The sequence below is a fragment of the Theobroma cacao genome, chromosome 7 (assembly GCF_000208745.1).
Source record: "Theobroma cacao cultivar B97-61/B2 chromosome 7, Criollo_cocoa_genome_V2, whole genome shotgun sequence".
Classification (NCBI taxonomy): Eukaryota; Viridiplantae; Streptophyta; class Magnoliopsida; order Malvales; family Malvaceae; genus Theobroma; species Theobroma cacao.
In genome coordinates this window covers 3,585,161-3,609,272 of record NC_030856.1, presented here as the reverse complement: position 1 = coordinate 3,609,272, position 24,112 = coordinate 3,585,161, and the positions used below count along the sequence as shown (strand labels likewise).

Sequence of the window (24,112 nt, the reverse complement as noted above, 5' to 3'; positions counted from 1 at the left end):
CTCCATCAAACAACAAGGCTCTTCATTTCCTGTCTCCCTATAAAATTGACTAAATTCAGCAGAACATAACCTATTTCCTTCTGTACTTAGGCAAATCTTTCTATCCCAGATTGGGGTACTTAATTTTTAGTTTTCAATTTGGACTAATTCTCTTTATAAATTATAAATTTCGATTAATGTAGTAAGTTTATTGCAAAACACTTGAAAGGGGAATCTGTCTTACAAAATTATACAATTTAGATAGATATCTTACATAATTACATAATTTCTCGCCCGGTTCATGTGAAAGATTAGAAAATGAGGCCCATGGTGGAGTAGGTATTACATAATTTCTGGCCTGGTTCGTTTGAAAGATTATAAAATGAGGTCCACGGTGAAGTAGGTAGGACAAATGATTTTATGAAATATGAAAATCAAATATTGACTGCCCCAGAAGTCACTAATGGATGAATTTTTAATTGCTTCACCTTTCCTTATGCTCAATTCGCACCTTATCATCTTTTATTTAATCGTATAAGTCTACCTTGGATTCTTCTCAGCAGCTTCCTTTTTAATTTCCAAACAATTATAGTAGCTTAGATTATTGTTTCTTTAACTCTCCCTTTACCATCTTTTATTTGATTTATATTTTCTTTATTTCAAAGCAGGTTTAAGGGAAGGGACCCCTAAATTAATGTCATGACTTGCATTGACTTGCCCATTTTAAATAAGTCATTTGCTTCATAATTCAATCGCAGATCTGCATAGGGATATTAACCGGATCCTTGCTTCACTTGGCTGGCTAAAGTATCTACGTTTATGATTTTTCATCTTAGGTAACATCTTTGAATCTTACCTTATAACCTAAATTCATCTTTCAACAAACTCCATTTAATTTTTTTTGTCCTTTCTGTTTAATTTATGCTTCTATTCTTTTTCCTTTTCTTTTTTTTTTCTTTATTAGGTTGGAAATAATTCAACTTTGCATTGAGTTGCCGACTTTAATTCTTTTTCGCTTTATAATTCATTAATTCTCTTCTTATGGAGGATTAGGATTTTCATTTTTGCAAGGAGATCGTCTGCTTGTTGCTGCTATTTCTCTTGATTGTGCTTGTTTCTCAAATTTATTGAAGGCCTTCGGAGGATAAAATATCACTTCACTGCCTCAATAAACCAAGTAAGTTTTCTATACTTATAATTTATTTTTATCTTTGGTATCATTAATTAATCGGAATCTTAAGTCATAAAATAAATTCATCTTTCAACAAACTTCATATAATTTTTTTTTGGTTCTTTCTATTTAATTTATGCTTCTATTCTTTGTTCCTTTTCTTTTTTTCTTTATTAGGTTGGAAATAATTCAACTTTGCATTGAGTTGTGACTTTAGTTCTTTTCTGCTTCATAATTCATTAATTCTCTTTTCACAAAGGATTAGGATTTTCTTTTTTGCAAGGAGATCATCTGCTTGTTGCTACTATTTTCTTGATTGTGCTTGTTTCTCAAATTTATTAAAGGCCTTTTGAGGATAGAAGTATCACTTCAATGTCTCAGTATTGAACCAAGTAGTCTATACTTAGATTTTTTTTTTGTTTTGAAAGGTTGAATAGAAACATTTCATTGATTTTCAAAAAAAAAAGAGAAACATTTCATTAGCTGTGCAAAAGGAACATCCAAAATGGAGGACAAAAGGCCTCCAACCACCAAGAAGAGAAGTATGCAGATACCAAAATACAATCTGCAGCAGCTAGATCAACATGTGAACCCAAAAAACAAAATTTATAGCCATCCAAATAATTTATTTTTATGTTTGGTAACATTAATTAATCAGAATCTTAAGTTATAACCTAACTTTCATATTAAATATTATTACACAAGTTGGGCATTTATTTTAGTTTCCACATGAATATTCATGTTGCCCACTTTTTGCAAGGAGATCTTAGTTTCCTGCTTTCACAAACTTAACTGAGAACCTTTAAGGATAGGAGAAGTACCAGCTCATTTGCCACCTTGATCAGATTTGGATTCGTGTTATTTGGAATGTTAGATTCATAACATAGATTCATCATTTTTCCTTTCCCGTAATTATTTTGGTTCTTTGGTCTATCTTATGCTTCTATTCTCTTAATTGAATGAAAAATAGTTGTAGTAACTGAAAACTGAAAAGGAAAAATTCTAAAAAATTTTAGCACATAAAATTTTCACTTTTATTAACACTAGTAATTTTCCTTGTTAATTTTATGTCTCTTTGTTTCTTCTGCCTAAGAGGTTTGTGCTTAACAAAGAGCCAAGGAGGTTTGTGGATCATTTTAATTGACCTTTGGAATTCATCTTTCTAAATAATTTGAAGAAGAAATTAGGTATCTTGAATGTCATTTTACTCTCTCAATTATTCTCACAATTATTTCTTGAATGTCTTTTTGGGATATATTGTTGTCCTCCCAAGCTTTCTTGTTTTGATTATCTTTCGAAAAAATATATCTCAAGCTTACTCTTGTCAAATTCCCCTCTTTGCTTTTGTTTTCTCTATCAAAAGAAAAGTGACTTCTAAGTTTAAATAGACTATTTGTACTAGCCTTAATTTATTTTCTAATAAACCCCTAACATAAGGAAATATTTTAATATAGATCCTGTTGGATTCCTCAAGCCATGTAATTACAAAAAATTGAAATAGAAATGCAATGAAAATAAAAACTAGAGAACCCATACCAAGCATCACCATGGAGTACCATGGCCAGCCATATTATAAAACTATAAAAGAATATAGTTATACCTTAGCCCTTGGTATGTACAAATATGTAGAAAGCAGCAAAGATATTTTTCCACCTGAATGCACATCAAGGTCCGATTGTTGCAAACTAAAACAGTCCAAATGTATGAACGCCAATGTAGTCCACACAATCACTATGAACTCGAACCTTTTTCAAGAGATTGGGGCTATTTTTGACCAGATCTTGTGCTAGCAAGGAAGTTTACCAAACTCAAGTCTTTTGCTTTCTCTCTCTCTTGGCCGAACCTAGAAGGAAAAGCTTTTTCTCCCTTCCTTATACAATGTGAGGCCATAGCAAGACTAGGAGGAGAAAAACACTCACTAATTTTTTGTCTAAAACAACATATTTATAGGTTAACATAACATTTAGTTATCACCACATAAAGTTTAGATAATTAAATATTTGATCCCATGGCTTATTTAAACATTTTAATTAAGTCCAGTTGAAGTTCATAACCTCTATTCAATTAAGTCCCACTTAATTCTAAAAGCCCATTTTAATCTTATCATAGTGATTTTATGTGTGTGACCCATTAGGCTCCTAACAAGTTGGTAATGGACTTGAATTATAATTCTAATAAATTAGGCTTAAATGAATCATATTCATTATCAATTCCCAATTGATTAATTCAATTTCATAGCCTAAGATTGGCATCTAGCAATACATTATGGCTACCTAAATGTTAGAAAAGTCAATATAATTTGACTAACCTTTCAGTGTACAGTATATCAATGTAATTCATTCTTTTATCATATATCCTAGAGATGATAAAAGAATAATGCAATGTCTACTTTTATTGATTTCCATATTCATTCTTGAAGTTAGATCATTAGTTTAATGGAGACCTATAAAACTTCTTTTCATAATATCCAAGTCGCCTTGGCCAAAGACTTCAACAAGCTAATATCAACTAAGAATTGTTAGGATATGTCCCTTAAATCACTTGGGGTGATGATTCCTTTTTTGACTACTCATTTGCTTTCACATGCTTTGTACTACATCCAACCATATCCTGTTTTGTCATCCATGGTAGAACTCATAGTGATATGATCAAATATATAGCACTCCACATATAACACAATCTGGTGTCTCAAGTCTAAAGTGTATTTACACTACTAACAAATGAGAAATATTTGCATAGATACTAGAGTGATATACCAAATGCATTTCTCATGTTGGGTCATGTTCAGTGAACCTGCTCTCCTAAGGCAAGCACCCACATGCTAGTTCTAAATATTTCAATATGTCAACCTATAAGATTGATTGCTTACTTCACAAGTAAAAACCATAGCATGTGCTGATATTTGAGCATTATTGATGCCCTGTCTCAATAATACAATGATCATGAACTTTTAAGAACAATGATTTGATTTATAAAGATTTCATAATTGTATCTCAATACAATTTATTTGTACAACATATATAGTTCCATGGATTTTATCTACCTAAATTTAAATAGTGATTAAATTACAAACTCATGGATAAAGAACTACCTCAATATTACTATAAATAACAAAATGTTATACATAGATAGATTAAAGTGTAATTGCCATACAACCAAAGATTGACTTGTGGGGCTCGTACTAACAGATCCAACAATTTATAATTTGTTTTTTGAATAGGCCCAACTATTTATAAATAATTCAATAAGGAAATATAATTCATGACCCTTTTAAATTTTCAAATTGGATTATTCTCCATTTAAATATAAATTTTGATTTAGCAAAAGTATATTGGATTTTCAATTCAGAGCATCACGAATTGAATTAAGATAAAGAAAGAAAAATTAATAAACAAGTTGGATTTTCAATTCAGAGGACTCATTGCATTCACTTGCCTAATTTTAGTCAAATGTACAAAGGTCAGACGAAAATTATAGAAAAATTAATTCATAACCGGCTGGGAATTTGACATATAATAAAAGGATCTGGTGTGAATGAAGTACCATCAACCTTTGAACTTAGCCTAAGTTGCCTCCACCCCTTTAAAGTATATAAAAGCCTTGTTGAATTGAGACAACGAAAGAAATATTAATAAAGAAGTTGGGCATTTCATATTAATCTTCCATTCCACCGATTTAAACCAACATCCTCTAAGGATAGGAGAAGTAACAATTCTTTACCTCGCTTAATCAGGTAATTCAGCTGTCTACTACTTTATATCGCAATTTGTAATCTTTTGGTTCCTGTTTTTTAGAATCTTATAATCTTTTGACATAATTTCATCATCTTTCGATAACTTGCACAAAATTATTTTGGTTCTTTCTTTGTCATGCTTCTATTCTCTTAATTACGTTTAAATTAATTATAGTGAGTAAAAATAGGAATAATTCCAAAAACTCTAGCAAATAAGCTTTTCACCTTTATAACACTACTGAACAAACACTTCCATCTTATCTTTGCAAACTAGAACGCGTAATCAACAATGGCAGGTGGGCATACTACAATTGCTTTCAATGTTGATGAAGATGATTACCAGACATTTATCCAAAGCCTAAGATCCATACTCTCATACTCCACATCACATGATATCAATGTGCTCATGCCACAGACACAGCCTCTAAGCTGGTTAGATATTCGCCTAACTTCTGGTGATTCCACCATCATCTTGAGAATCGACAAAAGAAATCTATACGTGCGTGGATACTCAAGAGATGATGGCGCAACATTTTGGGAGTTTAAGGATACATCTTTGATTCCTGGATCGAGAACTCTCACATATACCGGAAGCTATGTAAAGGGTATAACTTTGATTAAGGTTGCCGATGTTAACCGTCAAACTCTTCCATTGGGTTTATCTAATTTGCGCACTGCCATTCTTGACCTAGCAAGAAATGAGGACCCAACCGACAAGGATGCATTGAAGGATTGTGCTAGAGCACTGTTGCTTTTAACTCAAATGATTGCTGAATCTATTAGGTTTCAATTAATAACCGACCACATTGTTACAAATTGGTACAATTCTGCACCACTCACTTTGCAACTCGTCGAGTTGCAACAGGGCTTTGGAGATTTTTCTAGTGCTGTCCAACGTGCTGACCTCCCCTACTGGACAAATAATACGCCCTTGCCTAACGTCCCGAACCCTAATGAATTCAACATTTGGACCATAGGTCAGGCAATTGCTGCACTTGGGATCTTGTTGTATGTCCCGCGCACAAGCAGCCGCAAGAAACGCCAAGTTGACGTTGATGTTGGCAATGCTCATAATGCGGATATTACTGCTGTTCCTAATGCTGATACAAATGTTTCATACGTGCGTACCTTGGTGAGCATTGAGTATGTACGTGTGAACAATATTGATGGTGAAAATCCAGGTGACCTCTATGGAATGGTGAAGGTCAAGGACTTTTGGGGCCTTCATACGGTGTATGATCGAAGTTCAAGTGACTACGAGAGCAAAGGTCCTGGTGGATTTGCCACATTGACAGGCCCTTCTACTGCTATTTCGGGCAGTGATGTGTTCGTTATCAACGTCAGTTTGTGGGACCATGACAGCTTGTCCCCCGACGACGAGATTGCTCAAGGCGACATCGTGTGGGAGCCAAGAAATGAGAATTTAACTTTCACCAATTACGACAAACGTTTAGAGGAGGTTGTGTATGGTGAAAATGGAAATGTCACAGTGGGTTATTCCGTTGTAAGACAAGCTCTCAACGCCACTATTGAGGTTTTGTTGATCAATGGGGATAATGAATCACCGGCCGATGTGTATGGAACAATCAAAGCTTCACAAGATTTAGGGGGATCATCGACGTCCCTCACATTGTTTGAGAAATCATCTGATAAATGCGTCAAAGTGCGTCCCTATCATTCTATTCCCCTGACTCGTTCAGTTGTGGTAGCACCAATAAGTTCTGGGTTAACAGTAATGACAGATTTGTGGGATTATGATACTGTATCATCTGATGACCAAATTGCGAAGGGAAGTGTACACTTTGATGCAATGGTCGGAAACCAAACCAAGAGCATATACGGTGAATATGGTGAAGTGCAAGTATCCATCACTTGCGAGTAATTGAGGAAGCAACACTTCCCTTGCCCAACCTTGCTCGCTGGTTGGTTGGTTGGGATACATAGTAAATAAATGGAGTGGGAAGGGGATGAATATTGTTATGCTGTAATATTTTTGAATTGTTTGCAAGAGTTGTGTGACTGTTAGTGTATGGTATTTTGTATCCGTTTTATTTTGTTTGGAAATTGGATGTAATGCTAATATAATAAAGTTTAATATAATAAAGTTTGCTTTTTGTTTGATTTATGCTAGCAAATATATTTGTTTGTTGAACGATTTAAGAAAGAAATTTAAGAACAAGGTAGTTTCCTAGATAGTGCAGCCTCTAGCCACCAGGGTGACATTACCAACATGAAATCTAGAAGTTAAAATCTATGTAAAATTAAAGAATGAATTTGGAAGTATTTGATGAGTGATGAGGTTGGAATGATTAGAGTATGTGGAATGGGTGGCATAGGGAAAACTACCATCATGAAAGATATCAATAATCAATTGTTGAAGGATAATCAGTTTGATTAAGTGCTATGGGTTGCATCAAACAAATTCAATGTTTTCAAGTTGCAAGAAGATATTGTAGATTCTTTGCAACAATCTCTTTCAAAAGATAAGCTACAGTGAGCAACAACATTATAGCATATTTTGGAGGGAAAGAGAAACGTGTTGATCTTAAATGATGTTTGCAAAGGATTTTCTCTATTGAAAGTAGGAATCTCAAAATTGACATTAGATATGGTAAGGGCAGAGCTAGCCAATTTTTATTGGGAGGGCCAAAGACGAAGAGGAATAAAGGTTAAAAATTTTTAAAATTAATACATTGCATTTAAACAACAATTAAAAGATTCATAATAGAAAATAATTGAATATAACATATAAATCAAAAGGAATAAGAAAAAAAAACTTACAAAAAAGTTGTGATCGACAATGTTTTCTAGATTTATAAAATATAATGTATAAAATATAAGTAGGTAAATACGATATATAGGATTTCAAACAATAGTTAAATAATATAAATAGAAAGAAGAAGATAAAAGAAAACTTTACCTTATCCAAGTTCATAAGATCATAAATCTATCTTTTAAAAAATGAAATGTGTTTCAGTATTTAATTATATAAAAGAGAGTAAAGCAAATTAAAAGAACAAAAGGAGAAGAGAAAAAGAAAAAGAAGGAGAAGGAGAAAGAGGCGTGAATAAATTTAAATTAGAGCAACGTTGGTTAGGACTTGTAGGGTCATTTTATTATTTATTATTTATATTAATTATTAAATAAAAAAATTATTTGAGGAGCATTAAAAATATATAATAAATAAAATATTTCAAAAATTTTGGGAGGGCCATAGCCTCCATAAATATGCTACTCTCTAAGATTATTAAAAATATATAATAATTAAAAATTTTCAAAAATTTTGGGCGGGACAATACCACCCTCCACCCTTGATATATGGGAAGGAAAGTTGAACTCACTAGTGGATCCACTGAGGTTTGTAAATCTATGGATGATATGGTTGTCAAACTGCAACCACTGTCGAAACAAGGTGTCCAATGAACTTCTTCTTAGATCCTATGGGGCATAGTGTTGTATGAGATAAAAATTTAAAAGACATTGTCAACAAAAATGTTGAGTCATGTGGCGGTTTACCACTTAGTATTGTGACAATAACTAGTAACATGAAAGGGGTAGATGATATTTATGAATAGAGAAATGCACTAAATGAATTAGAAGAGCAGGTGACAACTATGAAAGGATTAGAAATTAAAATATTTGGATGTTTAAAATTTAGTTATGGTCATTTGTGAGATATAAAATTCAAACTTGTTTCTTATATTGTTCTTTGTATCCTGAAGATTTTGAATTCTTGATGGCTTTGAGACCAAACAAGTAATGCATGACAGAACCCATAGGATTTTAAATAAGATTGAAAATAATTGCTTGGTAGAGAGTGTTATAACTTAAGTGAGAAAGTTCCTATTGAGCAAAAAAAAGTGAGAAAGTTCCTTGAGTATTGATGATTATTATTATTGAAAAATGTTTTCTCTTTTTTTTATTCCTCTTATTAATGTTCGAATGATCAAAACTAAAAAGCATAGGCAAGACATATTCAAGAATTTGTGATGGTTCTTTAGCAGAATTGGTAAAAGTTTGAGATTTAATAACATAGTAGTAGAAGCAGTATCTTTTTTTTTTTGAAAGTTGGAATAATTCATTAAAGGGAGTAACCAATGGTTAAACTCCAATTAAAAGTACAAAAGAGCTGCAATTTTAAGACCTATGCGCAGTCCCAGTGATGGCATAACCCTCAAAAATACATAATTGGGCAAAGCTAAGGCCACTAACATAGATTTTCCTAAGCAATAAACTCACAATTCCCGCTCCTTAAATGTTGACTTTAATCTCAACCTTTCAATCAGAGCACATCAGCACCAGGCAACCCCTTTCACCACCTCTCCCTACCTCAGGAACCAATGGAGCACCAGAAACATCCGTCATAGACTATCTTCAACAACAAAACAAACAAGCTGTCCGCCTACCAGTCAATACTGAAAACAGTAATCAGGCAAGAAAGATTTCATGCAAACAGGCCAACACTACAACAAGCAAAAGAAGCATCCAGTCACACTAAGATGCACCTAAATCATCACAAAAAGAACCGCAAAAAATCTCGCTCATCATTTACTCACTCCTGCCCCCACCTCACTTCTCCTACTTGGAGTGTCCTCCCAGACGTTCACCAGGTCCACCTCTCTGCCTATTCCTGTTTTAGCCAAATTATCAGCTTGTTGATTAGCCTTCCTTAGAATATGCTTTTTAAAACTATTGGTTTTATACATAGTGGTTTTTAAATTATACAGAGTCGCTTATATGGAGCTTGTAGGACCAATATTCGAAGTGGTTAAGTGCTGTGTCATACTTCTCATGTGCACGCCTAGGGAAATTTGTTTGCCAGAAGATTGAAGAAGTCAAGGAAATTTATCAACGAGGTAATTGATGGGTCTCCAACTACTGGGATGACATTTCCAACAACATATCTAGAAGGTGAAATCAATGCAAAAGAACAAATTTGGGAAAACTCAATGGGTGATGAGGTTGGCATAATTGGAGTGTGTGGTATGGGAAACACTACTATCATGAAGCATATCAATAATCATTTGTTGAAGGAAAATCAGTTTGATGTAGTCATTTAGGTCACTGTATCTAGGAAATTCACTTGAATTGTATGTCATCTGGATTTGTTCTTGACAGAGGCTTTCATCAGAAAAAAAAAAATCTTCTTTTTGAGATTCAAATTCAGTTTCTGTATATGATTTAACTAATTATATTTGAAATTTGTTAAATCCTTTTATTAGGGGGTATCTTCAGGTCTTATATCTGAAAGAAGCATTATCCAATTTCACCAACGAGATTTCTAAAAGCAAGGCATAGAATGCCAATGCAAATGAATGTAACCTTACTCTCCCTTACGTTTAAACTAACTACAGATTGACTTGACAGTAATGGAGTTGCAATACTGGATTAGAATTATGTTAACCTCCAGTCAATATAGATTGCAAGGTTGAATCACTGCAACTTGTTTCAGTTCCTATTTTTCAATGGTCTTAACTTGACAGCATCATGTACCAAGGAAAGAAATGTCAAAGCCAGCTGAAGATAGTTTTCTCTATCTCCAAGAAGGGTTGAGACGTATAGAATAGTTCATATGCAGTGCTTTGTGTTTATTTCATAGATAGAGAGATTGAAGGACCAAACTGAAGCTTCATGTGATTAAGATATACAAATTCCATGTAATCTCATCATGTTTTGCTTCTTTGCTGCATTTGTGTAAGATAGTTTTCTTGTTTTAATTATCAAAAAGATCTGTAATTCCTTACTTATGTTTAGATTATATTAACCCACAATTGAAAATCTTTAGAACCGTTTAAAACGACTAATATTTACTTGCTTCTTTTTATTATTATTATTATTATTATTTTCAGTCATGATTATGTTTATTATTGTTGAAAATTAGATTTATGTCCATGTGATGCACGTGTGATGATTTAATTACAATACAGTTTTTTGTTTCCAATTTAAAGAGATGTGAACATATAAAGTCAGATTTCCCTTTAGGTTTTCCACTAGTGACAACAGACATAGCAACAGTCTCACTCAATGGCTGACCCATGATACGAAAATTCCTTTGATTCTCCTCTCTGAAAACAAGATTATATGCCTCATCCAAAGATGGAAAAGACTTCATCACAATGATCTGTGATCTTAAGGCAGAGAAACTATCATACTTCAACTGTTGATACCCTATGCTTGAGTGTCGTTTTATTCAGTTAACTTTACCGTTTTACGTAATACGACTTTAGCTCATGTCGTTTTGCTCTTGTTTACTTAAAACACTACTTGAGTGTGTCGTTTTGATGGTGTTATATGGCTGTTAAGCCAGGTGTCCTCTGTTTCCTTTGTAGCTGTTGCCTAGCACTGAGACCAATACATGGATTTCAGTGCACAGCCAACCAAGTGTGTTTTTTTCCTTGTTTTCGAGGCTTAGTGCCATTGCTATTTTTCCGTTTCCTTTCATTGTTCAGTGTGATGTACATAAGGTGAAATTAAAGAGAATGAGAGGCGGTGTGAGCTTCTGAGTGTGCTCTCCCCATTTTTATAGATTTTTTCTCCCTGTTCTTTGATCTTGCTGTTCCTCTGTAAAATTTCCTGATTAACAACCTTCTTCCTTCAACACTCCGGCTCATCCAGTGTTTTTCGGAGACAACTACCTTATTTGGGCAGTGAAATACTATTCCTTACTTATGTTTAAAATTTATTAATCCATAATTGAAATCCTTTAGGATTGTAAAACAATTCATATTGTCTTGGATTTATTATTATTATTATTATTCTCCAAGATGATGTTTATTATTATTGAAAACTTGATTTATGTCCATGTAATTTGCTTTATGTTTGTAGCAATTAATAAGCAGGTTATATATGTTTCGATTTTTAAACCATATGGTGTATTCTGCTTCATTTTTAGTCCCAAGGAAGCATTTCTTATGAGGCAGGTCATTTTGATATTGAACTTGATTTCTTTGGAGACCCTTGACTGCTCTTAAAATTTCACTTTAAATCTTGCCATACTGTATATATTTAACTTCATCAATTGATATTATATTCCATACTTGTTGAGAAAAAGTGAAAAGAAGAAAACATTTAATAGAAGAGATGAGCATTCTTAATTTGTCTGGGTACTGAAAAACCAAGCATAAGAATGCCCATCTTCACTACAATGCTTTCAATTTAAGAAAATAAATTTGCATCATATAGCAGAATTATGAGTTTCAGAATTTTCAGTGATTAACACTTCATTTTATAATTTTTACAAATAATTCTAGATTATCGTTATACGTAAAAAGTCTGAGTATGGTCCAACCAAGCTACTTGAGCAATATTTAAACCTTTATTAGGAGTAAGGATAATTTTATACATGTAATTATGTCATGTCAAGGTTCCAATGCAGTAAACAGTAGCTTGATTATCCAGCTGATACATTCTTTTAACATCTGTACATATTTATGGTCTTTGCCTCAAGACATAAAGAAAGTTGAGAGGACAAAATTGGAGTTAATGGAAAGTAGGACAAGTGCCCCATTGATAAAAATCCTACTTTCTCAGTCTTTGTTCAATTCAAATTTGAATTATTTTGAAACAGATGTTCCTAATTGCTATCTTCTTGGCTCTGTTTTGCTGCTTCTCTTTCTGATTTTAAACAGGATATGATGGAAATGCCCCAATTGACAACTGATAATCATGGAACCAATAAACAGGATATTTTCTGGAAGAGAATGAAGTGATAATTTGGTGTCTTGAACAATTGATGATCTGTTCCCCTTCCTTTTTTTGAGGTAGTCTGAAATGGCTGACAAGGAAGAAGCTGAATCTCCACCTGGCGCAAGCCTCATTTCTTTCTCATTACTTTTATCAAGGGCTGAACTTCTTGTGCATAGTGTCTTCTATAACCAAGTCTTTCTATATCAGCAACAAGGAATTATAATCCATGACTTATTTAAATTGGATTAATTCTCCTTTGAAATTTAAATTTCGATTCAGCGAAAGTACATTGAGTTTGCACCGCAGAGCATCAAGAATTGGTATTATTTTGAAAATAGCTCTACGGTGTGTGACAGGTTTTGTTGCTCCACATCGTCAATTAGTATTATTTTGCCAGGTCTAGGCATCCTGTTTGATTTGTAAGAAAGTCATAAAGTAACCAATTGATGGCAGAATTAAGCCAAAAACACAGAAACCTAGAGAGCAGATGGCATTATAAGTATTAGTTTTCCATCTTCCCTTTGCTAATGACAGGGTAGGTGCTGTTTTTACATTTTTATGCAGGATGGTCATTGTTTAATCAAGTTGGTGCATTTCCTTTTCTCCCATTTCTTCATTTTATCTTTTTTTTTTTTTTGTCAGATTGCTCAGTTTCTAACTTTCCTTGTTGGAGTCATTGCAATGCCATAATGCATGACATAATAAAGCCAAAAGCATGAAATTTTATAGGTTTATGCTATTCAAAACAAATTGATTACGATGAAAGCAGGGGAATTTTAATAGCATTTGCGTAACATCAATTCTATTTGACCCTTAGGGCAGGTTATTGTAATTTTTTGGTAATTCAAAAGACAGATCTTGTACGTAGCCTATAAATTATCTTTTATGTAATCAGCTAAAATGTCTGTTAGAAAGACTTAACTATTGGCAATCATGTTCACTTAATAATTATTATTGAGAAGAAAAATAATCTCGATGACATTTTTTCAAAGTCTAAAAATGCATGCTTACTTAATTTCTTGCACTCTGATAAAAAAAAATTAGGCTCTGAGCCATTATGGAGATTATGAGATTAATATGAATATGGTTCTTTTAGATTGGTTGGAAATGTTCAATGGTTAGCCAATGCAAATGAATCCAACCTTATTTTCCCTTGTGTTTAAATTAATTACAGATTGACTTGACAGTAATCGAGTTGCAATACTGAATTAACAATTATGTTAACCTCATCTTAATATAGATTGCAAGGTTAAATCACTGCAACTTATTTCAGTTCCTATTTTTCAATAGTCTTAACTTGACAGCATCATGTACCCAGAAAAGAAATTTCAAAGCCAGTTTTGAAGATAGTTTTCTTTATCTGCAATAAGAGTTGAGATTTATAGAATGGTTTCAGTGGTCTTAACTAATAATCATACCGATAAGTAGGACAGAATTGATGAATCTCAAGGTTCCGTGCTGGAACAGAAATGTAATCACAATTCTTATTTCTTCAACAATTTAACTTTTTCTTTTGTCTTTTTTGGTTTAATTTCTCATTTCGCCTTCCTTTCTTAAGGTAATCTGAACGGGCTAATAAGAAAGAACCGAATTGCCATCAAACACAAGGCTCTTTGCAAGGGCTAAACTTCTTCATTCTGTGCATTCCATAGATTGACACCTTTCAGGAATGCTTTCATTCTAATGGCCCAAACAGGATAGTTAGAGCCATTGAAAATGGGTACGGTTTGCTGTGTGACAGTTGAGGCTGACATTTTGCCGAAGAATGAGCTTTTGATGAGTAAGAGGGAGCTTTAACAGGCACAAAGATCAGTTGTTTGCTCTGATACCATGTAAAGAAACTGTGAAAGAAGAATGAAACTATAATAGAGCAGATGAGATCATATACTGCTCTGGTATGGAGAGGAAAAAAAACAGAGAGGAATTTGCTAATATTCACACACACTGTATTCAACTATGACCAAAATATTTATACAAGCTATACAAGATTAACACCTATTAACATAAGAGACAAGTGTTGTAAAGCTAACCATGGACAAAGACCCCTCATAAACACTAGTGTACAACACTTAACAACCAGTACAATGAAGCAAAATACATAATAAACAAAATGATAAAGTCAATGCATGCTTTAACTCTAACAAGGTAACACTAAAAGAGTGGTTGAAACTTAGTGTCACTTTATTTTCATAATGTCTACAAATCCTCATATTTTTATTGCTTTTGATGATGTTCTGCAGTAGTGGTTATAAGGCACCAGAATATGCTATTGAAGGATTGTTTTGAGTAAAATTAGATGTCTTTAGCTTTGGTATATTATTGCTGGAGATTATAAAAGGGAACAAAAATAGAAGGCTTTACCATCCAACACAGAGCGGCAACCTTGTTGAACATGTCAGTTTCAGCAAATTTATTATAATCAAAATTTTTTTTTGCTTATCTTGGATTGATAAAACCTAAAAGGGATTCAATTTGCTGCAAGCATGGAGATTATGAAAAGAAGGCAGTGCTTCAGAACATGTTGAAGAATGCTTAGGAGAGCTTTGCAATCTATCACAAGTGATACGATGCATCCATATTAGTCTTTTTTGTGTACAACAGCATCCTGAGGATAAGCCAAGTATGTCATCTGTGATTCTGATGTTGGGAATTGAAATTGATTTGCTACACCCCAAACAACCTGGTTTTTTGTTTCAAAAAAGTCCACTTGAAGAAGATTCTTCATCAGACAAGCATGTATCTTCTTCAACAAATAAAATGACTCTATCTATACTAGATGCTCGATGATTGATTAACAGTATACTTAACTCTTTCATCTCCAAGGCATTATTAGATGATATTGATGATCAGTATGTCTTGTACCTTATGCTTTGATACCAGTGGTTTAGTCCCAATTTGAGCTTAGCACCCTGCAACTGCTTACTTGTGGGTGATGATATATATATATATATATATATTTGTCCCACAGAGACATTGACAAGATGACTGCACTGAAGCTTCATATAAATCAGAAATTAGGAAGGATTCTGTGCAATCTTTATTTTCCAGTTTTGTGTTCTAACATAAATTAGCATTTTCTTTCTTTAAAATTATAGTGAAATCTTTCTATATCAGCAACAAGAAAACGACTCAAGATCAGGCATCTCTTTTTTAAACTATAGATTCAGATTAATACAGTCAATATACTGCAGAACACTTGGAAGGAGAATTGTTCATACATAATAGTATAATTTAGATAAATATCTTAACGAACTAACAATTACCTAAGCTGTCTTAGTCAAGTAAGCCGTTCATACCAGTGTTACTTCCCGTATGAGTTTGCAAGCTTTTTGCTTAAATCCACAAGTATGAAGTTGCCTTGGAAGTAGTACTCTGTAGTATTAAATAGTTTCTTGTCTTGTACGAGTGAAAGATAAGAAGTGAGGTCAATAATGGAGAAAGGAAAAGTGATTCTATCAGACATTATAGTGGAATTAGTGCTCCACAACCCACTTGTGCCTCCCTATTTCTCTAACCTTGTCATATTTTCTAACTTCTCATTTGACAAAGTAATCTTCTTGTATGAGTTTACCTCTCGGGTGCTTTCTTTCCACCAAACAATTATAATAGCTTAGATCACCTTGTATTCGCTCTCATTTTTTCAACTTTTATTTTATTTATATTTTCTTTATTTTAAACTAGCTTTAAGGGAAGTGACTTCCGAACCCAATGAAACTATGTAAGAGTTTCTTTCCCTTGTGAAAGAAAGTGACCTTATATTTGTACCTAGGTTTTAATCAGTCTAATAATCAACCACCTATTCATTGATGCAAGCAGTTTAATCTAAGAGCATCAGCAGATTGGTTACTTTAATCTTAGTTCTCTTGCTTAATTTCTTTGCTCTAAGGAACAAAGGGTTTAAGAGATCCCTATCATCCTCTTTTTTTTTTTCTCTGTTTTGCACTTGCTTTGTGTAAATCAAAAATAAGAATTTTGTGAAATCTCATTGTAAATTGATTTCATTTCTTTTATCTTGCACTTTATCAGACGTTTCATTGAGGAAGAGTCATTTAATCCTCACATCATAACAAAAATGAAAACGCATGATAAGTCATTAATTATTTGTGGTTACTACATAAACTTAATAAACTTAATATATGTTCTTTGTCCCTACTCACATGACGCTTGAAGAACTGCATTTACTATAAGGTAGCTTTTCTGCACTCCATAAACTGCTAGTCATTACTGTTAAGGGCCAGGTAGAGCATGCAGAAGACAGCTAATGGTCTTTTGAAGGAAGACTTGCATACTAGTCAACGGTTATCAGTTTAAGCATGTTTGCTCTCTAAAATCTGCCAAACTGAAAAGTTTTTCTATGAATTTTAGAAGCTTTGAAAGTTGAAAGCAATGGACATTCTGTCTCTAGATATTTTGAAGCTTTACCTTAAGACAAACAAATTAGATAAGATTTTGCTGCCCTTGCGAAAGAATGTTTGTGACTTGTGAGGACAATAATGAAGGAGAGTAGGATAATGTTGTGACTTGTGAGGACAATAATGAAGGAGAGTAGGATAATGTTGTGACTTGTGAGGACAATAATGAAGGAGAGTAGGATAATGTTGTGACTTGTGAGGACAATAATGAAGGAGAGTAGGATAAGTGGCCCCATAATTCATCCACATTTGCATTATTGTGAAACAGCTCCAAGGAAAGTGACTTAACAACTTGTGCGACGACTTTGCATTTTCTTCATAATTCATTTTCTTCTCATAAAGGATAATTTTGAACATCTTGATTTCTTGACAAAGTTTGCAAAAAGAAGTTGGTTTCCTTCATTCACAAACTCAACCGAGACCTGTAAGGATAGAGCTTATTCGCCTTACTTCATCAGGTAATTAAACTATAAAATATCTTTGGGCTCATATTCTTTGGAATAAACTTATAACATAAATTCATCATCTTTCATTCCCTTCACATAATTATTTTGCTTCTTTGTTCTCTTAATTAGGTGAAAAATAATCATAGTGAGTGAAAACTGAAAAGTTAATAATTCTGAAACTTTAGCACATAAATTTTCTCTTTTATTAACAATATTAATTTTCCTAATTAATTTTATGCCAACTTGTTTCTTCTGCCTAAAATGTTTTCTGCTTAACAAGGAGCCAAGGAGGTATGTGGATCATTTTAATTTACCTTTGGGCTTCATCTTTGCAAATAATTTGAAGAAGAAACTAGGTATGTTGAATGTCATTAAACTCTCTATTTATTCCCACAATTATTTAAATGTCTTTTGGGTATGTGTATATATATATATATATATCACAAACTTTTTTGTTTTAATTATCTTGTCAAAAAATATATCACAAGCTTTCTTACTTATATTTAGATTATATTAATCCACAATTGAAAATTTTTATAACTGTTCAAAAAATATTAATTAATATTTTCTGGTTGTTTATTGTTATTGAAAATTGGATTCTGTTTTTCTTTTTCCTCTTTGAGTAATGCTGTAATTAATATTCAATAATTTGTGATGGTTATCTACAGGGGGAAATGAAGATGTGATTCTTTACTTAAATCCCATAATTAGCCTAAGTTGCCTACACCCCTTTAAAATATGTAAAACCCTCATTGAATTGAGGCAAAGGAAGAAAAATTAATAAACAAGTAGGGCTTTTCATCTTACTTTGGTTTCCTGCAGAGTACTCATTGCGTTGACTTGCCTACTTTTACTAATAAATTCTCTTCCCATAAAAGATTTTGCAAGCAGAGACATCTGATTTTGCTCTTCTCTTCACAAATTTTGGAAGGAGATATTATTAATCTTCCCTTGTTCCACAAATTTAACCAATACTCTCTCAGGATAGAAGTACCAACTCATTGCCTCACTTATCCAAGCAATTGAACTGTCTACTCCTTTATATTATGACTTTTAATCTTTTGAATCATATGACGTTATAACATAATTTCATCATTTTTTGACATAATTATTTTTGGTTCTTTCTTTGCCATGCTTTTAGTTTCTTAATTAGGCTGAAAATAATTATAGTGAGTAAAAAATAAGAATAATTTCAAAAACTTTAGCGAATAAGATTTTCACCTTTAAAACACAACTGCTTTTTGTTCTTTTTATTAGTACTGACCTTCGTTTTTTTCAGTACAGCAGTTATTTCCCCCAAAAAAAAAAAATTGTAGCAAGGGGCCAAGGGAATTAATTTGCGACACATCGACTTGACATCTGCTCTTCATCTTTCCAAATAATTTGAAGAAGAAACTAGGTATTTTTATTGTCATTCTCAGTTCATTCTTGCAATTATTTTTCAAATGTCTTTTTGAGATATATTGTTGTTTTCAAAAGTTTTCTTGTTTTAATTATCAAAATAAAAGATATATTATTCCTTACTTATGGTTATATTGTAGAATCCACAATTGAAAATTTACAAACATGAATACAGTAAAACAATTTACTAAAAAAATAAAGAAATTGAATAATTCATCAAGGAGGTGAAAAACATAATTACCAGGTAATAATAAATAAAAGAGGTCATAATACATATATAGAATTAATTGAATAATTCAAAGAGATTTACAAAAAGAATAAATTAGCTTTCGAGGATGGAATCGGGACTAGGAAATATAGAAACTAAACATGAGTAGACAAAATATATGGGGAACAAAAAGTTAAATTAATTAAGCAACGTTAGTCTCTAACAAAAATGTACCAAGAGAGTCGAAAAGTTTACAGCTCATATTGATAAGGGTAAAATTTGAAGTAATTATATAAGGTAAATTTTGAATTTTGAATGTAAATTGTTGACTAACCATTAAATTGTAATAAGTATTAAAAAAATCAAATTAGAGTAATTATTAAAAAGACAGATTAATAGAAATAATAGCCAATAAAAGCTATGTGAAACAATTAGAAAGGAATGCAATGAAATCAATGCAAATTTTAATATTATAAAGTTTTTCTTTTGTTTGAGTTATGCTAGCAAATATATATTTTTGTGCAAAAAAACTCAATTTTAACATTAAATGGCAATTTCTTTATTCATTTAGGGTAATAATTAGAAATTCTTACCTAATCTAATTTAAATTTATATTAAATGTGTAAAATGCATAAATGGAAATAATTAAATTTAGTAAATTTAGTCTTCCAATATTAAAATTACATCTTGCCTTGATTAATTGATACATAACAATTATTTAATATATATACATCGCTACAACAAATTTGACTTAAGACAACATATTTTAAAAATGTCTTACTGAAAATATTTTAATAACACTTTTTTATACTTTTTAGAATATTTTTGTAGATTTAACTTTAATATATAAATTTTTAGATGCATTATGAATAAAATGTAACCATAGAAATTGCATACAAGCAAAGACTTCACTTTTTTATATTGCTACTAAATGTGAAAAATGTGAAATTAAAAGTTTAAATAGCTACACTTTTTAAGATTTCACTATACAAAAAAATAAGTTGCTTAAAGAAGTGTGATTAAAACTCAATTTTGTTGTAGTACGTGTTAGAAAAACACACTATCAATGTAAAATCGTTTCTTTTTTTTTTTATCGAAAAATTTATCATTTATATATTTATATTAGATTGATTCTCTATTTACATCATCCTTTTATTAATGTTGTAATAGTCAAAGCTAGGAACCATAAATAGATATGATATATTCAAGAATTTGTGATGGTTCTATAAGGGGAAATTGAATTATATATATATGAATAGTGTTAAAACTGTAATTATTATACTCAAAGATTATGGAAAAACTTCTTGTTTCTAATAATGTTTTCATAAACATTATGTTTTTTCTTTAGAAGAATTGGTGAAAATTTTTATTTAGTAACACTTTTCTCTTGACATATTGCATATACATAATGTTGTATGAAAAGTATAGGATTTTAGTATAGGGAGGAACTTATGTCAGATGGAGATCTAATATATACACTACTGAACAAACACTTGCATCTTATCTTTGCAAACAAGAACGCGTGATCAACAATGGCAGATGGGCATACTTCAATTGCTTTCAATGTTGATGAAGGTGATTACCAGACATTTATCCAAAGCCTAAGATCTATACTTTCAAGCTCCACATCACATAATATCGATGTGCTCATGCCACAAACACATTCTCTAAGTTGGTTAGATATTCGCCTAACTTCTGGTGCTTCCACCATCATCTTGAGAATTGACAAGAGAAATCTATACGTGCGTGGATATTCAAGAGATGAAGGTGCAAAATTTTGGGAGTTTTCGGATTCATCTATGATTTCTGGATCGAGCCCTCTCGCATATGCAGGAAGCTATGTAGATGGTTACACCTTCATTGATGCTGCCGGACAAGATGTTACTCGTGAAACACTTCAGCTAGGTTTACCTAATTTAAGCAATGCCATTGCCAACTTAGCAAGAGCGTTGGACCCGAACTCGACCCAAAATAATGCATTGCAGAATTGTGCTAGAGCACTGCTGGTTTTAACTCAAATGATTGCCGAATCTACGAGGTTTCAATTAATCACGGACCACATTGTCAAAAACTGGTACAATTCTGCACCACTCACTTCACAACTCGTCGAGTTGCAGCAGGGCTTTGTAAGTTTTTCTAGTGCTGTCCAACGTGCTGACCTCCCCTGGACAGATAATACGCCCTTGCCTAACGTCCCGAACCCTAATAGAGCCCAAATTTGGACCGTAGGTCAGGCCATTGCCGCACTTGGGATCTTGATGGAGACAAGACCCGTGACAAGCTAAGCTGATGTTGTTGCTGGCAATGCTCATAATGCAGATACTGCTGATACAAATGTTTCATACGTGTGTACCTTGGTGAGCATCGAGTATGTACGTGTGAACAATATTAATGGTGAGGATCCTGGTGATCTCTACGGAACGGTGAAGGTCAAGGATTTTTGGGGCCTTCTACTGCTACTTCGGGCGGTGATGTGTTCGTCATCAGTGTTAGTTTGTGGGACTACGATAGCTTGTCCCGCGATGACCAGATTGCTCAAGGCGACATCGTGTGGGAACCAAGAAATGAGAATTTAACTTTCGCCAATTATGACAAACGTTTGGAGAAGGTTGTGTATGGTGAATATGGCAGTGTCATGGTGGGTTACTCTGTATTAAGACAAGCTCTCAACGCCACTATCCATGTTGTGCTGATAAATGGGGATAATGAATTACCGGCAGATGTGTATGGAACAATCAAAGCTTCGCAGGATTTAGGGGGATCGTCGACATCCCTCGCATTGTTTGAGAAATCGTCTAATGAATATGTCCAAGTGCGTCCCAATTATTCTATTCCCTTGACTCGTTCATTTGTGGTAGCACCAGCGAGTTCTGTGTTAACAATCACGGCAGATTTGTGGGATTATGATACGCTGTCATTTGATGACCAAATTGCCAAGGGAAGTGCACACTTTGATGCAGCGGTCGGAACCCAAACCCAGAGCATATATGGTCAATATGGTGAAGTGCAAGTGTTCGTCACTTCGAGTAATGGAGGAAACAACGCTCCCCTTGCCCAACCTTACCCGTCGATTGGTCGGTTGGGATACATAGTAAATAAATGGGTTGGAAAGGGGAGGAATATTCTTATGCTGTAATATATTTGGAATTCTTTGCATGAGTTGTGTCACTGTTAGTGGATGGTATCTTGTATCCATTTTATTTTGTTTGGAAATTGGATGTAATGCTAAATATAATAAAGTTTGCTTTTGTTTGATTTATGCTAGCAGATATATTTGTCTACCGAAGGAGTGAAGAAGGAAATTTAACAAGGTAGCTTCCTTGATAGTATGCAGCCTCTAGCCACCAAGGTGACATTACCAACACCAAATATAGAAGTTAAAATAGATGTAAATTAAAGAACAAATTTGGAAGTGTTTGATGAGTGATGAGGTTTTTCCGATTACAGCATGTGGAATGGGTGATATAGCGAAAACTACTATCATGAAAGATATCAATAATCAATTGTTGACGGATAATCGATTTGATAAAGAGATATGGATTACCATATAAAAAGAATTGAATGTTTTCTAGTTGCAAGAAGATATTGTAGATTCTTTGCAGCAATCTGTTTCAAAAGATGAACTGCAACAAGAAACAACATTATAGCATATTTTGGAGGAAAAGAGATATGTGTTGATCTTAGATGATGTTTGGTAACGATTTTTACTATTGGATGTAGGAATCTCAAAATCAACATTAGATATGGAAAGGAAAGTTGTTCTCACTAGTAGATTCATTGAGGTTTGTAAATCTATGGATGGCGTGGTAATCAAACTGCAACTGCTTTTAAAAAAAAGGTGCCCAATGCACTTATCCTTAGATCATGTGGAGCATAGTGTTGTATGAGATAAAAATTTAAAAGTCATTGTCAACAAAATGTTGAGTCATGTGGGGCATAGTGTTGAAGCATTATCCAATTTCACCAACGAGATTTCAAGCAGGGCAGAGAATGCCAACATCAATTTAATTATTTAAACATAGTTTTTTTCCTTTGCGCTTCCCCATGTTGTTCCAGTTGCTTGGTTTTTGACATGTCCTGTTTGAGTTTTAGCAAAGCCATAGACGATCAATGGATGACAGAATCAAGGCAAAAGCAGAAAAACTTGAAGAGCAGATAGTATTGTTTTGCCCTCTTCCCCTTGCTAATGACAGGGCAGTTTCCATTTTTTTTTTTTCTAAATGTAGGATGGTTAATACTCAGCGAAATTGGTGCATTTTCTTTTCTCCTATTTCTTTTTTTTTTCTCATTTCTTTTTAGTTTTTTTTCAAATTGCTTGGTTTCTAACTGAATTAGTTGCACTCTGATAAAAAAAAATTAGGATCTGAGTCATTATAGAGATTATGATATTAATATGACTATGGTTCTTTTAGATTGGATGGAAATGTTCAATGTTTAGCCAATGCAAATGAATCTCGCCTTATCTAGAGATCAGAAATTATCATTACATGGTTTCAAGATATGTAGATCTAGAGACAATGAAAAACCTAAGGATAGCTAAGGACCATTTGTCAATTGAAATGTGCAATTCTTGAATCAGCCATGAATTCTTGGTTAATTTACAAAACTAATCAAAATTAGCCATTTCAGATTACTTCAAAAAAGGAAGGAGAAAAGATTACTTGTTGAAGAAACCAAAATTATAATTTCGTTCTCTCCCAGTCCCAGAGTATCCTGTTTATTGGTTCCATGATTATCAGCTATCCATAGGGTCATTTCCATCATCTCCATATTCAAAATCAGCAAAAGAAGCAGAACAGCAAAGCCAAGATGATTGCAACTTGTGCATGGCTTCTTCTATTCAAATTGGATTAATTCTCCTTCTAATTATAAATTTCAATTCATGAAAAATATACAAGAATTGGTATCTGACACACAGAAGATAGTATATGCTGTCTAGATGACTAGACTCAAACTGCAGCTCTCGAAAAATATAATAAAGATTTTCACAACGTCTATTTCATTTTAGTTTTACTTGGTAATCTTGGATTCCTCAATCATGTTGCGCATGCAAAAGTTAATTACTATTCTTTGAGA

The 24,112-nt window shown here is 33.0% G+C and overlaps 2 protein-coding genes across 7 annotated transcripts; both read left to right on the top strand.

Moving 5' to 3' along the window:
- Positions 1,027-22,291, top strand: LOC18593753. 6 transcript variants are annotated; one of them, XM_018125049.1, is made up of 4 exons: positions 17,272-17,439; positions 17,708-17,783; positions 18,712-18,826; positions 20,554-22,291. In XM_018125049.1, exon 4 carries the CDS (start codon positions 20,569-20,571, stop codon positions 21,319-21,321), a length of 753 nt encoding a protein of 250 aa, XP_017980538.1. In that variant the 5' UTR covers positions 17,272-17,439; positions 17,708-17,783; positions 18,712-18,826; positions 20,554-20,568; the 3' UTR covers positions 21,322-22,291. The 6 variants fall into 6 exon arrangements, with proteins under 6 accessions (XP_017980541.1, XP_017980538.1, XP_017980536.1 ...); XM_018125047.1 differs by having other exon boundaries at positions 18,707-18,826; XM_018125051.1 differs by lacking the exon at positions 17,708-17,783.
- LOC18593754 lies at positions 5,173-6,765 on the top strand. The gene has a single exon (XM_018124214.1). It carries the CDS (start codon positions 5,173-5,175, stop codon positions 6,763-6,765), a length of 1,593 nt encoding a protein of 530 aa, XP_017979703.1.

Bases quoted from the DNA above. Each gene is read 5' to 3' on its own strand.
- LOC18593754 (XM_018124214.1), top strand. From the start codon at position 5,173: ATGGCAGGTGGGCATACTACAATTGCTTTCAATGTTGATGAAGATGAT.
- LOC18593753 (XM_018125052.1), top strand. From the start codon at position 20,569: ATGGCAGATGGGCATACTTCAATTGCTTTCAATGTTGATGAAGGTGAT.